Source organism: Cyprinodon tularosa, unplaced genomic scaffold, assembly GCF_016077235.1.
Source record: "Cyprinodon tularosa strain WSP-4 unplaced genomic scaffold, ASM1607723v1 ctg45, whole genome shotgun sequence".
NCBI classification, from domain to species: domain Eukaryota; kingdom Metazoa; phylum Chordata; class Actinopteri; order Cyprinodontiformes; family Cyprinodontidae; genus Cyprinodon; species Cyprinodon tularosa.
The window spans coordinates 268,831-283,085 of record NW_024039174.1 but is presented as its reverse complement, the minus strand read 5'-3'; the positions used below and the strand labels follow the sequence as shown (position 1 = coordinate 283,085).

Below are 14,255 nucleotides of genomic sequence, written 5' to 3'. Positions count from 1 at the left end.
ACTGAATGAATGATATGAAGCAGGAAATCTCCAGGCAGAAAGATGTTCTTGAAAGTGAGATTGAAGGACAATTGGACCCTATTTCTGATATTTTCTGCATAAGAAGTTACTTGAGACCCAACTCTGGAGCAGACTTAGGTTGGCTTCATTTCAATTTATTGAAGCTCATACTGCAAGAATTGCAGCAATGCTTTATACTGAAATGCTACAAAAAAAGGAGAAGCACCACCTCCAAACTGTATTCATGAGAGTCTTGTAATGTAATAAAGGTTTTTTTGTGGGCAGCCATCTAATTTTCACCTTGTTGACCTATATTTGTACCTGAGCTGTGGATTGCTGCAGCTTCTCCAGAGTTATTGGGTTGCTTTCCTTTGGTGTTCAAAGGTGTTGAATTTCATGGTAATTTCATTAAAATATGTTTGACTCTTTATTTTATAAAATAATTTTAATTCATTTTTGCCCCCAAGTAAAAAGTTATAAAGTTGTTTATCACACAATCTAAACAAATATATAATAGTTTTGACTTTTAACATAAAGGTAAAAGGGATATAAATGCTTTTGCAAGTCATTGTGTCTCCCTCTTGTCTGTCTCATTGTTTTCTTTAACATGTCAACCATTGCCACACAGTTTGTGTTGAAGGTTGTTGTTTTTCTAGATACTTAGTGACTGATTAGAGCCAGACAGTATAAATCTTGATTTTTCACATGTCGTATCCCTTCATAAAGACAACCTTAGAGGTTTCTTCATCTGTGTAGAGATGGTGGATTTTGGGGAAATTCTGATCACCATTGGAGACTTTGGTCACTTCCAAAAGCTGCTTCTTCTTGGGTTGGCTTCTCCTCATTTTTTGCTCCCAGTATTTTTCTGCAGCTTTCTTTTTATCCAGTCTGACCCAGAAAGATACTGTAATACGAAGTGGATCCTTAAAGTTGATCCTAACCTTACCGCAGAGGAGCAGCTGAACCTCACTGTGCCCCGGGAGCAGGATGGGAGCTTCAGCAGGTGTCGAATGTTCACCCCTGTGGACTGGGACATTAATGCCATCAGAGAGCATGGACTCAATAGGACAACAGGATGCATGAATGGATATGTGTACAGCAACATGTTGTATGAGTCCACCATAGTTACTGATGTAGGTGAGGAGTGATGTTAGCAATGCCTTTTGTAGTTTCCGCCCTGCTGATAATTTGAGTTTTGTTTTCCAGTTTGATCTTGTCTGTGAGAGGTCTAACATGCCTGAAATCACGCAAACTATCGCCATGACGGGACTGCTCGCTGGTTCAATCATCTTTGGACCACTCGCTGACATGTAAGTTCCTTTAAAAACAGCAATGGGTCACCATGTGGGCTTAAACATAAAACCTAATTCCGTTATCTGTGTGTTTAGGTATGGCCGCAAGAAAACCACCCAGCTCCCGGTGGTCCTCTTGGTGATATTTGTCATAGTTGCTGGTGTTTCCCCAAATATTCATGTTTACAATGTGTCCCAGTTCATTGTTGGAGCTGCACTCGGAGCATACAGGATGAACTCTATCGTGCTAGGTATGCATTTCTAAAAAAAAATAATAATAATACAGTCGCAATTCTTGTTAATGTTCTGGTGAGAAATTAAATCAAAGATACAGTCAAAGCATTATGACACCCTACAACAGCGTGTTTCTTATCAACTTCTATAAACTATAGTCTTAAAGAGGTGGCTTGAAGCAGGGACGTGGCTAGACCTATTTTAGGGTGGCTGAAGTCATCCCTTCGTTGGTATTAGCCACCCCATAATTATTTTGGGATTTTTATTGTTATTTTTTTATTTATTGATTTTTTTTCCATATAACCCCAAACAATTGCAGTAAAGCACTGAAAACGAGCCACCAAGAAGGCAAGTTAATCTGAAGATAAGTTCCTGTTAGTTTATTTACAAACACAATTATTTATACAATTATTAATATCGTTAGGATATTCATTTCCTTCATTGGCTCCGCGTCCAGCGTCACGTCACGTGGTACACGGCCATCAACTGGACCATAGCAGCTGTGCAGTGCAGCAACAGCGCGCCCTTTGAATCTCCACACAGTCATCGAGCTTGATTAGGAAAGTTATGGTTGCGTGCAGATACATACGGTGAGTTTGCCATTTGATGTCAGCGGTTTACATTTTCTTCACTTTACCTGGAGTGAGGAAAGAGACAATATAGGCCTAATAGCTTGTCTGATTCAGTAGGAATTACGTTACCATGGTGAACAAAGTCAGTGGTGTGGGAAAACACGATGTTGTTGTAGCCTACTAGCATCATTATAATAGTTTTGTCACAGGAGCAGTGATGGGCAGTAGCGCCGCTACATGTAGCGAAGCTATTAGTTTAACTACATTTTCAAGTAGCTTGACCGTAGCGTCGCTGCTTTATTTATCAAGTAACTTTCCTGTAGCGACGTTATTGTTTTGATCAAGTAGCGACGTAGCGTCCACAAACGCTACAAAATCCAGGGCAAAACTAAGAAATGAAACCAGGTTTTCTATTTCTAAACAACAATCAGCCACAAAACTACTGTAAATAGCAGTTTCAGCTGACGCTTTATAAGTGGCGTAGTAGCACAGGCACACTCCGTAGGGTTAAACAAGCGCACCTTTTCCGAGGCTGTCGTTCTATTGGCTGGAAAGGTTGCTAGGCAACGATCCAACTGCAGTCTGAGAGAGCAAAACAAATCCGCAAGCAGAGCGTAACTGAGACCCGTGCAGAGCGGAGATGGAGGCAAGCGAGAGGAAAAAATATCTGTGATAATATAGAAAATATCTGTTTAAAGCTACAGTGTGTAATAATTACAGGGATATAAAGTCAGAAATTTAATATATTATACATAACTATGTTATTTATCATCACCTATGAGCTCAGCCTTTTAACCATAATATTTGCGTTGCCTTAGAATTCGTTATTTATAATTACATAGGAGCGGGTCTCGCAGCCATGGAGGCTGACATCTTTGCGCTACGGCAAGCGCAGAGGCAACAAACTAGCGATTGCGAGATCTCCCATGACGCTCAAAAATAACTACGGCAAGTTGAGAGAGATGAACTGAGACGGTACTGAACAGTAGATGGCAGTATTATGCCTGAGAAGCGTTTAGTCTGCCTGAAACCAAAGAAGAAGAAGAAGAAGCAGGTATACTGCGCCTCAGTAACAAGAAAGGTGAACAAGGCGGCAGGCGTGAGTGACTTTGCAAACTGTTTGGCACTGTGTGGCCAAACATCAGACGAATGGAGGATCATGCCTACTCTGTATCACAACGAAAAGCGGCGGACACCGAACCCCCGTCATCTAAGAAGCGGAAACACGACGAGAATAAACGCAAGCGTGACAAGAAACGGCAAAAAACACGGATCAACATTGGCACGACATTTACACGGTGGAAGTCACTGATGGAGGAAAAAGGTTTTCAAAGTGACGCTCAAGTTGCCAGTTTTCTCTTGGACAGGTAATTAATCCTACACACACAATTGTCTAATATCACTGCAGTTTTTGGAGTACAGGATGCTCAGACCTGTCTAAAACAATAACATGCTGCGGCGTGATGATGCTGTTCCTCTCCAGTATACTTATTCAGCAACGTCCCTGACGTTTCACAGGTAATGATTCAGTAATTTTCTGTAAAATAATTTTCTGGATATATACCTCGGTTACTTCTCTCCGGCTCCTTTGGAGATCTTCAAGCCTTTCCTCCTCTGCTCCCACCCCGCTGGCTCCCCTCTCTCGCCTGGCCCTAGCTGCACGGCCTCCCTGCCCTCGCCCTCGTCCTCTCCCTCTTCCTCGCGTTGTAACCCCCGTGCCACCAAAATGACTTAGACTCTGTAAACGGGGAATATATATTCTTCCAGCGAACACAATCTCGCTGTTAAACTAATGACTACAATTACTTCGTCTGTTTATATCACCATGCAAAGCAGCTCACCAAAACGTCACAACGATGTAGAAAAAATAACGGGTATATTTATTATCTTAAGTCTACATGAAATCTATACCCTACTCAGACTAATGAAATACTATCTGTAAAATTATCTATGTAAACAAACCTCATCACTTGAGAAGGTAGGTGATGTGGACGTCGTGGAAGAAATTTTGTCCCGTAACGCTCGCCATACTGTTGGGGGGGAGAAGCGGTGGGGGGGAGATGTTCATGTTGCTGCGGTCTGCAGTCTGACCGCTAGATGTCGCTGAAAATTACACACTGTAGCTTTAAATCTGAGAGAAGAAACAAAGATTTTTGAGAGAAGAGAAAATATTTGAGAGAGAGCGCATGTTTTGAGTGTGAGCATTATAAGTTTTGAGTGCAAGAAGATGAAATTCTTTTCTCTAATTGAAGTTATGTGCTCTTGCATTATGGCAGGATAATTCTCCCATATCTATGTGCCACCAGTCTGATAGGGCGACACTGTGTGATATGGTAGTGCTTCCTTGGGTTGACTATAGTTCTAAGTTGTACGTTTCATATACTGTTGATTTTGTGTTTTCATTAAAGCTACAGTGTGTAATTTTCAGCGACATCTAGCGGTCAGACTGCAGACCGCAGCAACATGAACATCTCCCCCCCACCGCTTCTCCCCCCCAACAGTACGGCGAGCGTTACGGGACAAAATTTCTTCCACGACGTCCACATCACCTACCTTCTCAAGTGATGAGGTTTGTTTACATAGATAATTTTACAGATAGTATTTCATTAGTCTGAGTAGGGTATAGATTTCATGTAGACTTAAGATAATAAATATACCCGTTATTTTTTCTACATCGTTGTGACGTTTTGGTGAGCTGCTTTGCATGGTGATATAAACAGACGAAGTAATTGTAGTCATTAGTTTAACAGCGAGATTGTGTTCGCTGGAAGAATATATATTCCCCGTTTACAGAGTCTAAGTCATTTTGGTGGCACGGGGGTTACAACGCGAGGAAGAGGGAGAGGACGAGGGCGAGGGCAGGGAGGCCGTGCAGCTAGGGCCAGGCGAGAGAGGGGAGCCAGCGGGGTGAGAGCAGAGGAGGAAAGGCTTGAAGATCTCCAAAGGAGCCGGAGAGAAGTAACCGAGGTATATATCCAGAAAATTATTTTACAGAAAATTACTGAATCATTACCTGTGAAACGTCAGGGACGTTGCTGAATAAGTATACTGGAGAGGAACAGCATCATCACGCCGCAGCATGTTATTGTTTTAGACAGGTCTGAGCATCCTGTACTCCAAAAACTGCAGTGATATTAGACAATTGTGTGTGTAGGATTAATTACCTGTCCAAGAGAAAACTGGCAACTTGAGCGTCACTTTGAAAACCTTTTTCCTCCATCAGTGACTTCCACCGTGTAAATGTCGTGCCAATGTTGATCCGTGTTTTTTGCCGTTTCTTGTCACGCTTGCGTTTATTCTCGTCGTGTTTCCGCTTCTTAGATGACGGGGGTTCGGTGTCCGCCGCTTTTCGTTGTGATACAGAGTAGGCATGATCCTCCATTCGTCTGATGTTTGGCCACACAGTGCCAAACAGTTTGCAAAGTCACTCACGCCTGCCGCCTTGTTCACCTTTCTTGTTACTGAGGCGCAGTATACCTGCTTCTTCTTCTTCTTCTTCTTTGGTTTCAGGCAGACTAAACGCTTCTCAGGCATAATACTGCCATCTACTGTTCAGTACCGTCTCAGTTCATCTCTCTCAACTTGCCGTAGTTATTTTTGAGCGTCATGGGAGATCTCGCAATCGCTAGTTTGTTGCCTCTGCGCTTGCCGTAGCGCAAAGATGTCAGCCTCCATGGCTGCGAGACCCGCTCCTATGTAATTATAAATAACGAATTCTAAGGCAACGCAAATATTATGGTTAAAAGGCTGAGCTCATAGGTGATGATAAATAACATAGTTATGTATAATATATTAAATTTCTGACTTTATATCCCTGTAATTATTACACACTGTAGCTTTAATACATTGTACTTAAAAATACTTCCTTTATTTGCATTAAAACTTTGTCAGACTGATGTGAAAAAGTCTCAAGGATATCCTTCTTTGCAATGATGCTATTGCCTATTGCCTACTGTCCATTTATGCAACTTGTATTTTGTGGTTAAACTTTAGATTAAGCAGAAATCTATCAAAGATAATGCTGCATTTATTGTTAAGTTCCTCACATATATGTGTTTCTCTCTGTGCCAGGTGTAGAGAAAGACATGCCAAAGTCCAGGTCACACACACACACCAAGCACACACACAGAAACAGGGTTATTGCAAAGCAGACAGGGGTTCCTGACAGGTTGTGGGTGCAGGGGAGATGGGGAAAGATGAATGGCCAGGTTAAGGGTTTATGAAGATGTTGGGAGTCTGTTGGTTAGACAACTGTCTTCTGTAGAAGGTTTCCATTATGATGAGTGGCGAACCACTTGCCTTCTTCCATTTATGCAGTAATGCATGGCACCTACCATTTACTCTTTGTAATTTAGCACATTTTAACTGGTGTAGTTTAGTTGGTGAAGTAGCATTAGTGAGGGAAGTGTTTCCCAGGTATGTTGCTCTTAAAATAATGAATTTATAGACAGCGCCTTAGAAAGTGCACTGAAAAAATTTCGGCGCGCGCCACGCGCGCGCAATATCTTACCTAGGGGCTAAGCCACCCATGTCTCTCAAACCTAGTGACGGCCCTGGCTTGAAGTGAGGAGTAAATCAGTACTCCTCTCATATTTGTTCCCTCCTAGGACAGCTTAAACTACACAATAATGTTACATTTAGTTGCACATGATAAAAGACATGTAACTTAATATGTTGAGGTAGGTTTGCTCTGTTTAAACCTCATTAAGGTAAGGCAAGGCAATTTTATTTGTATAGCACAGTTCAGTAGATGGAAAATTCAAAATGCTTTATATGAATTAGATGATAAAATATAAGAAAAATAAAAGCAGAATAAAAACAAAGACATTTGTAAAAGAAAACAATCGGATCAAATAAGCAGCATAAAAGCAAGTCAAAAAAAAAATATATATATATATACAAAAAAGGTGGCGTTAAAGATCTCTCCATTCTTCAGAGAGTATGCCGTGGCAGCGTGTGAGTCTGGTAACACATTTGAAAAGTGACTCAAAAGAAAGGAGCAGAATATTCACACAAACGGCCACCGTTGCCATATCTGGAAGTCTGAGCGAGGTCAGCCTCAAAATCGATCGCAAGAAGCTAAAAGAAGTATCCAAAACCTGCTGCTACTGTTGATATAAAAGTGCATGTCTTTAGATTTAGGAAGAATGTACAGGTGTAACTTCATGTGAGACATACAAAAATGAAAACATTGCTCTCTAAAAAAGAAATGAAGGCAAGGATGAAACGTAGATAAAGACTTGACTTCTGCAAGAAAAAGGTATTCTTTGGATGTTTGAGTGTAAAAATTATTTAAAAATCAAACCAGATGCCATGTTTGGTATAAAGAAAATATAGAATTCCATAAGAATCTCTTCCCAACTATAAAGTATGTAAGTAGAGGTGTAATTGTTTGAGGGAGGTCTTATGGCAATACGGTCAGCTCAACTATAAGTTCAGCAGCATTAAAGTGGGTATTTAAAGGTATTGATCAAAATAATTGAATTTTAAAATAAGTGGTACTCCTAATTATCAATCATTCTGGGGATATGTTTATGTACGTAAGGCCCTCCTACATCCTCGCCTACATTTTCACTTACAGATGGTGAAAAAATTGCAAATCTTCTTTTGGAAAGTAAACTTGTATAAGTGATGCAAACAGCAACTTTTAAACACAGCCTGCACGAGGAGAAATGGGCTCCTGCATTCTCTTGCACATAATAGGTGTTCCCTCTTGGGAGCGGGTACAGGGTTGTGCATGTGCATTTTTTTTAAAAGTGGAGAGGGAGGATCTTTTCAGAAATTCGCAAAACTCCTCCACTATACTTTTAAGCAAAATTTCAGACTCTCGTTTCAGAATCTCTGAAAATGACCTAAAGGAAATGGACTGAAATATGAGACTGGTCCATAATATAACAGTAAATTTTGTGCTGATTAAGAAGCTCTGACTTGAAACAGACTGTGGCGGTGAAGTCAAGGAGTGGAAAACAACAGACATAAGTCAGTATTGTGGCTCCTTGTTTCAGCAGAAAAAGGTAACTCCTTATTAACTGCTAATAAAGGGTATAATAAGACGGTCAGGATAAGCATTTTTCCTTTGGGTTATTATGCAAGTATTTGATCTTTAAGTGACAATAAGCTACCTTCCTTTCCAAAAATAAACACAAAAACGTTCAAAACTGATTATTATGAGAATGGTTATGATCAAGTTATTAAAAAAAATTAAGTTTGTTTTCTTAAGCCTGTAGACGTGTCCTTGTTTAGCAAACTTATTAGTTTAACCGTGTTTTGCAGCTACAGAATGGATCGGGATCAACAAACGGTCCCTGGCCTCCTGTTTGAGCCAGGTGTTTGGGAGCTTTGGTCAATGCGCCGTGGCCGGACTGGTGTACGTTATCCGTAACTGGAGGAAAGCACAGTACGTCATGGCAGGAGCTGAGGCTTTGGTCTTCCTCTACATATGGTAGGTGGGAGCTGTGACAGAGCCACCCAGGTTTGATTAGATAAACGATTAACGTGGCGGAGGTTTAAACATTAACGCAGTAAGTGGCTGTTATGATGGGGGCAAATCACATAGGATGTGTGTTCTCTGTTTCTCTTTTCTTTTAGGTGGATTCCTGAATCGGCTCGATGGCTCCTGGGACAGGGAAGACGCGATGAAGCAAAGAAACTGATCCGAAAAGTTGCAGCAATCAATAAAAAGGAATTGCCAGAACACATGCTTGACAAGGTTTGTTTAGTTTAGCAGAAATAATATTCAGCCACTTAGATAATGATTATAAAAACACAGATAATATGAATATTTAAGAAAAACACTTTAAGTATATTAGGCCTATAATATGTCCTCTTTGCACAAAGGCCATATTATCGGATTTAACCTTTTGTAAGTCTTTCTGACTTACAAAAGTCTTTCTGAGCCTTGTCAACATCTAACCTGTCTTCGGTTGCAACCATTTGCATCTTTAGCTCCGCAACACAGACTAATCCCCTGAGGAGCTAATCACCTCAACATGCAGAGTTTTTATTTTTTGATTATCCATCACTGTTTTAACCAGTGAAAAGTAAATACTGAGTATTATGTCTTTACCAGTAGAAGGTGCATGACAGGACCCAATTAAGGTCCTCCAGCTGAACATTAATTAAACTGCTTCTGTTGCTCTGTTTCTCTTTCAATGCATCCCAGGGCCAGGTCTTTACGGGTAGGGGTACATCAGGATTTGGCCCGAGTATAAGTTGCTCAAATCCTTACATGCGCCTCTTTTTCTGCTCAGTGCTTATCCATGTGGGCTGCAGCAAATTTTAATTGTGATTGAGGTTTTGATTTAGGAGCAGGAGAGTAGCCTTTTGCTTGGTAAAGTGATGTAAAACATAACTCTGGAAACAGTTTCCCTTCCATGGCAGGCTAATACTTATACGGGTATTTCTCTTGCAAAAGCATTAATGTAATAATAAACTTGACTTACCAAGGAGCAGTCATATATCCATCCCATGTTATGCTAAAGGTTTGTTGGCGGCTACCAAGGGGTGGTGCAAAGATACAAATCTCCAAGTTAAAAAAAATGTTAATATTCATGTCTATGCTTAATTAGTTATGTAAACAACAAAACTTGATATTTCTTATATTTTCACAATTTAGTTTTAAACAAAAATTGGATATTATAAAATGGAAATGGAGCTCAATAAAAATAGGTTAAAAAAATGTTCTTCCTATTTGCTATTTTCATTTACCTTTTCTGGAAACATTACTGAGAAAAAAAAAAAAAAAATATATATATATATATATATATATACATATATATATACATACATACATACATACATACACTATATTGCCAAAAGTATTTGCTCACCCATCCAAATTATTGGAATCAGGTGTTCCAATCACTTCCATGGCCACAGGTGTATAAATTCAAGCACCTAGGCATGCAGACTGTTTTTACAAACATTTGTGAAAGAATGGGTCGCTCTCAGGAGCTCAGTGAATTCCAGCGTGGAACTGTGATAGGATGCCACCTGTGCAACAAATCCAGTCGTGAAATTTCCTCGCTCCTAAATATTCCACAGTCAACTGTCAGCTGTATTATAAGAAAATGGAAGTGTTTGGGAACGACAGCAACTCAGCCACGAAGTGGTAGGCCACGTAAACTGACGGAGCGGGGTCAGCGGATGCTGAAGCGCATAGTGCGAAGAGGTCGCCAACTTTCTGCAGAGTCAATCACTACAGACCTCCAAACTTCATGTGGCCTTCAGATTAGCTCAAGAACAGTGCGCAGAGAGCTTCATGGAATGGGTTTCCATGGTCGAGCAGCTGCATCCAAGCCATACATCACCAAGTGCAATGCAAAGCGTCGGATGCGGTGGTGTAAAGCACGCCGCCACTGGACTCTAGAGCAGTGGAGACGCGTTCTCTGGAGTGACGAATCGCGCTTCTCCATCTGGCAATCTGATGGACGGGTCTGGGTTTGGCGGTTGCCAGGAGAACGGTACTTGTCTGACTGCATTGTGCCAAGTGTAAAGTTTGGTGGAGGGGGGATTATGGTGTGGGGTTGTTTTTCAGGAGCTGGGCTTGGCCCCTTAGTTCCAGTGAAAGGAACTCTGAATGCTTCAGCATACCAAGACATTTTGGACAATTCCATGCTCCCAACTTTGTGGGAACAGTTTGGAGCTGGCCCCTTCCTCTTCCAACATGACTGTGCACCAGTGCACAAAGCAAGGTCCATAAAGACATGGATGACAGAGTCTGGTGTGGATGAACTTGACTGGCCTGCACAGAGTCCTGACCTCAACCCGATAGAACACCTTTGGGATGAATTAGAGCGGAGACTGAGAGCCAGGCCTTCTCGTCCAACATCAGTGTGCGACCTCACAAATGCGCTTCTGGAAGAATGGTCCAAAATTCCCATAAACACACTCCTAAACCTTGTGGACAGCCTTCCCAGAAGAGTTGAAGCTGTTCTAGCTGCAAAGGGTGGACCGACGTCATATTGAACCCTATGGATTAGGAACGGGATGTCACTTAAGCTCATATGTGAGTCAAGGCAGGTGAGCAAATACTTTTGGCAATATAGTGTATATATGTATGTATATATATATGTATATGTATGTATATGTATATATATATATGTATATATATATATATATATATATATATATATATATATATATATGAAAGTAAGAACTTTTGTTTGGCATAAATAAATCCAAAAAAGCTTTTATAAAATAGTAATAAAACTTTGAAATGTGAGTGGAGGAATTATGGTCCTCCCTTTTTTTCAATAGCAGTTATAATTCAACAAAATGGGCTGTTTTCAAGCATAAAGTTCAATTTGTTGTAACTCATGATATATGTGTTCTTCAACGAGCTTTAGCTGTCGATGGCTGCAGGCAGGATGGATCTCCTGTAGCCTTATTGCTCTAACACTGAAAACTAAAAGACTCTCATTTTACCATATAGTTGTGGCTCACTGGTTCAAAACAAGTACCATGTTTGGTGATTTAAAGAGATGAAATGTAAAATATAAATTAGAGCTAAACTTGTAAAAAAATTGGTGTTTAAAATACTTGATCCAGTCAGTCTATTGTTATGACATGTGTATAGAACTGCTGCTGTTTCTGTAATACAAAGATATATTTGCTTCTCAGGTAAACGAGGAGAAAAAAGTAGAGAGTGGAGGAATCAAAGCCATTTTTAAATCAGCAGTGCTGGTAAAACACTTCTTAATTTTATCCTTTGCCTGGTGAGTGAAACACCTTCCATTTGCCTTTGTATTACGTTTCCATAAACATGAATTAACATCTTCATGTTCTCTGATGTTAAGGTTTTCATTAAACCTGGGCTACATGTGCCTTATTCTGAATGTGGGAAAGTTTGGTCTGAACATCTTCCTGGTCCAGTTTCTGTTTGGGATCACAGAGGTTCCTGCACATCTTCTCTGCTTCTGGTTTTTGGAGTTTTTAGGAAGAAAAAAATCCCTACAGTCTACACTTCTCATAGGGGGGGTTGTTTGCCTTTTAACTCTGGCTTTTACTCCAGGTAAACACAGATAACATTTAACTCAAGAGGGGTTATGATAAAGGGATCTCCCAGTTTAAAATGTGTTCCCTTCACCTGACCTTACAGACAGCGCTGTCGCCATCACTGCCCTGGTTACCACCGGGAAATTCTTTTTGAACTGGGCTGGATCGGTATGTTTGGTTTACATTCAAGAACTGTTTCCTACTTCTATGAGGTGAGTCATAAATAACATAAAGGATAACTGAATGTATATATGTGCAAAAAAAAAAAGATATTACTGTGCTTCCTTTAGGCAAACTGCTGTATCCTTAGGCTCCATAGCCTTTAGAGTTGCAGGGCTGCTGTCTCCATTGCTCAACATGCTGGCTGTCTACCACCGCTCCATACCCATTATAGTATTTAGCAGCCTAGCCGTGCTCAGTGGGGTTCTGGTCTTCCTGCTTCCTGAGACCAGCAAAAAGGATCTTCCAGATTCAACCAGTGATGACAAGAATGAAGGGTAAGCTCATATCCTGCAGTACAAAGTAGATTTTAGATCTTCACTTCAAAGCTTCTGTCCACTACTAAGAAACCATGTTTTCATACTGCATACCATATTTAGCGCATGGCCGTAAATAAAGAGTACCTTTCCATCATTTAAACCGCCAAACTATATGTTGTAAGGTTCAACTATAAGCATAATGTTTAAGAGAGAACTATATAAATAAAAAGATGCAACAAATATGCGAACCCCTTAACTAATGCTTGTCGAAGCACCTGTTGATTCCGTTTTAGCATTTCAGCCTTAGAGTTTACATCAACAAGCAATAACTGGGAATGTGGTAAATTAAAATAAGGAAGGAAATCACCTGACAGATCTCATTATGCAAAGAATCAATCACAGTACAATATAGTGCAGTGAAGACATGTCAAAAATGTGAGCGAACAGAAACATAAAAAAAGATGTTATTTCTCCAAAATTCAAAAATGAATGAAAATTTGAGATAAAATTCGGTCAGACAAGAGGCCCTCAGCATCGCCAGAGGAGCTGCAGGAGTTATCTAAAAGTACTGGCTGTGTTCAAGGATGAGGAGTCAGGTTGAAATATTTTTTCCCTTCCAAGAAAATTTGTCGTCACGACTAAAGGCTTTCATTAAAAAAAGTTATTTTTAGCTCACAAACAGCATTGCATATAACCAGAAGAACATCATCCATGAAGTGAACTATGGCAGCATCATACCTTGCTTTTTCAAAATATTAGGGTCAAGTTTTGCATGACTATGCAACCATATCCTTATATAGATTATATTTCCAAATAAATCATACATATTTTCAAATAAGTTATTATGGATCATTGCCTTTCCTTGTAACAGTCACAAGATCCTTGCATTTTTATGGAATAGATACATTTTTTACCTTTGTCTAAATTATTTTGTAATATTACTGTATAAATGTTGTTTTTGTCTGTGATTCTGCAGGGATTTGACCAATGAGAAGCCTGGAAGTGACATTTTCGTGGCTGAAATCCAACCCACAAAATCCACGAAACTGTAACTGAAAGAGTTTTCTAAGTTTCTAAGATGGCTTTTTTTCTACAACACAGTGAATGGAAAGACTAATCTGGTTACAAGTCAAAAAAAGTTCAAACAATAAATAAACTATGATTTCATTTGAAAAATCTTAGTGTTATTTTTTAAAGAGCAGATTATTATGTATAATTATGGCCTAGAAGGAAGGGAGATTAAGAACGAAAGAGATAACGCATCAATAAACACAAAACACAAATATTCTTAAAAATAAAAAATAAAAAATGCTATGATATAAACATTGAAAAAAAATGAAACTTTAAACACCCAGGATATAACTTTCAGGCTTGATGTGCATTTAGATATTTGTAAAAGTTCCTGTTAACATCCAACTCTAAACTGCTTCCTACCGGACTGTGTAAAACATGACCTTGAAATGTTCATCTATATGCCATGTAGTGTAAATATTGAAAATGATGATAATTAATGGATGAAAAAACTTATATATTTTCATTGTTTGTATGCATGCTATCTGGTCCATGCTTACGGGTCCAGTTAACAGTCTAAAAATAAATTAAAAAGCATATTTAGAACTTGTTTTCGTTTGCCTTTTTTTTTCTTTTTACCTCTGGCGAGCTGGGAAAAAAAGTTAAACTGT

General features: G+C 39.6%; 1 protein-coding gene across 1 annotated transcript; it reads left to right on the top strand.

Moving 5' to 3' along the window:
• Nucleotides 1-713: 713 nt before the first annotated feature.
• Nucleotides 714-13,634, top strand: LOC119793378 (solute carrier family 22 member 13-like). Its single transcript, XM_038300537.1, has 10 exons — nt 714-1,133; nt 1,207-1,310; nt 1,389-1,543; nt 8,372-8,540; nt 8,687-8,807; nt 11,720-11,814; nt 11,896-12,110; nt 12,198-12,306; nt 12,385-12,591; nt 13,550-13,634. Exons 1-10 carry the CDS (start codon nt 759-761, stop codon nt 13,623-13,625), a joined length of 1,626 nt encoding a protein of 541 aa, XP_038156465.1. The 5' UTR covers nt 714-758; the 3' UTR covers nt 13,626-13,634.
• Nucleotides 13,635-14,255: the final 621 nt, after the last annotated feature.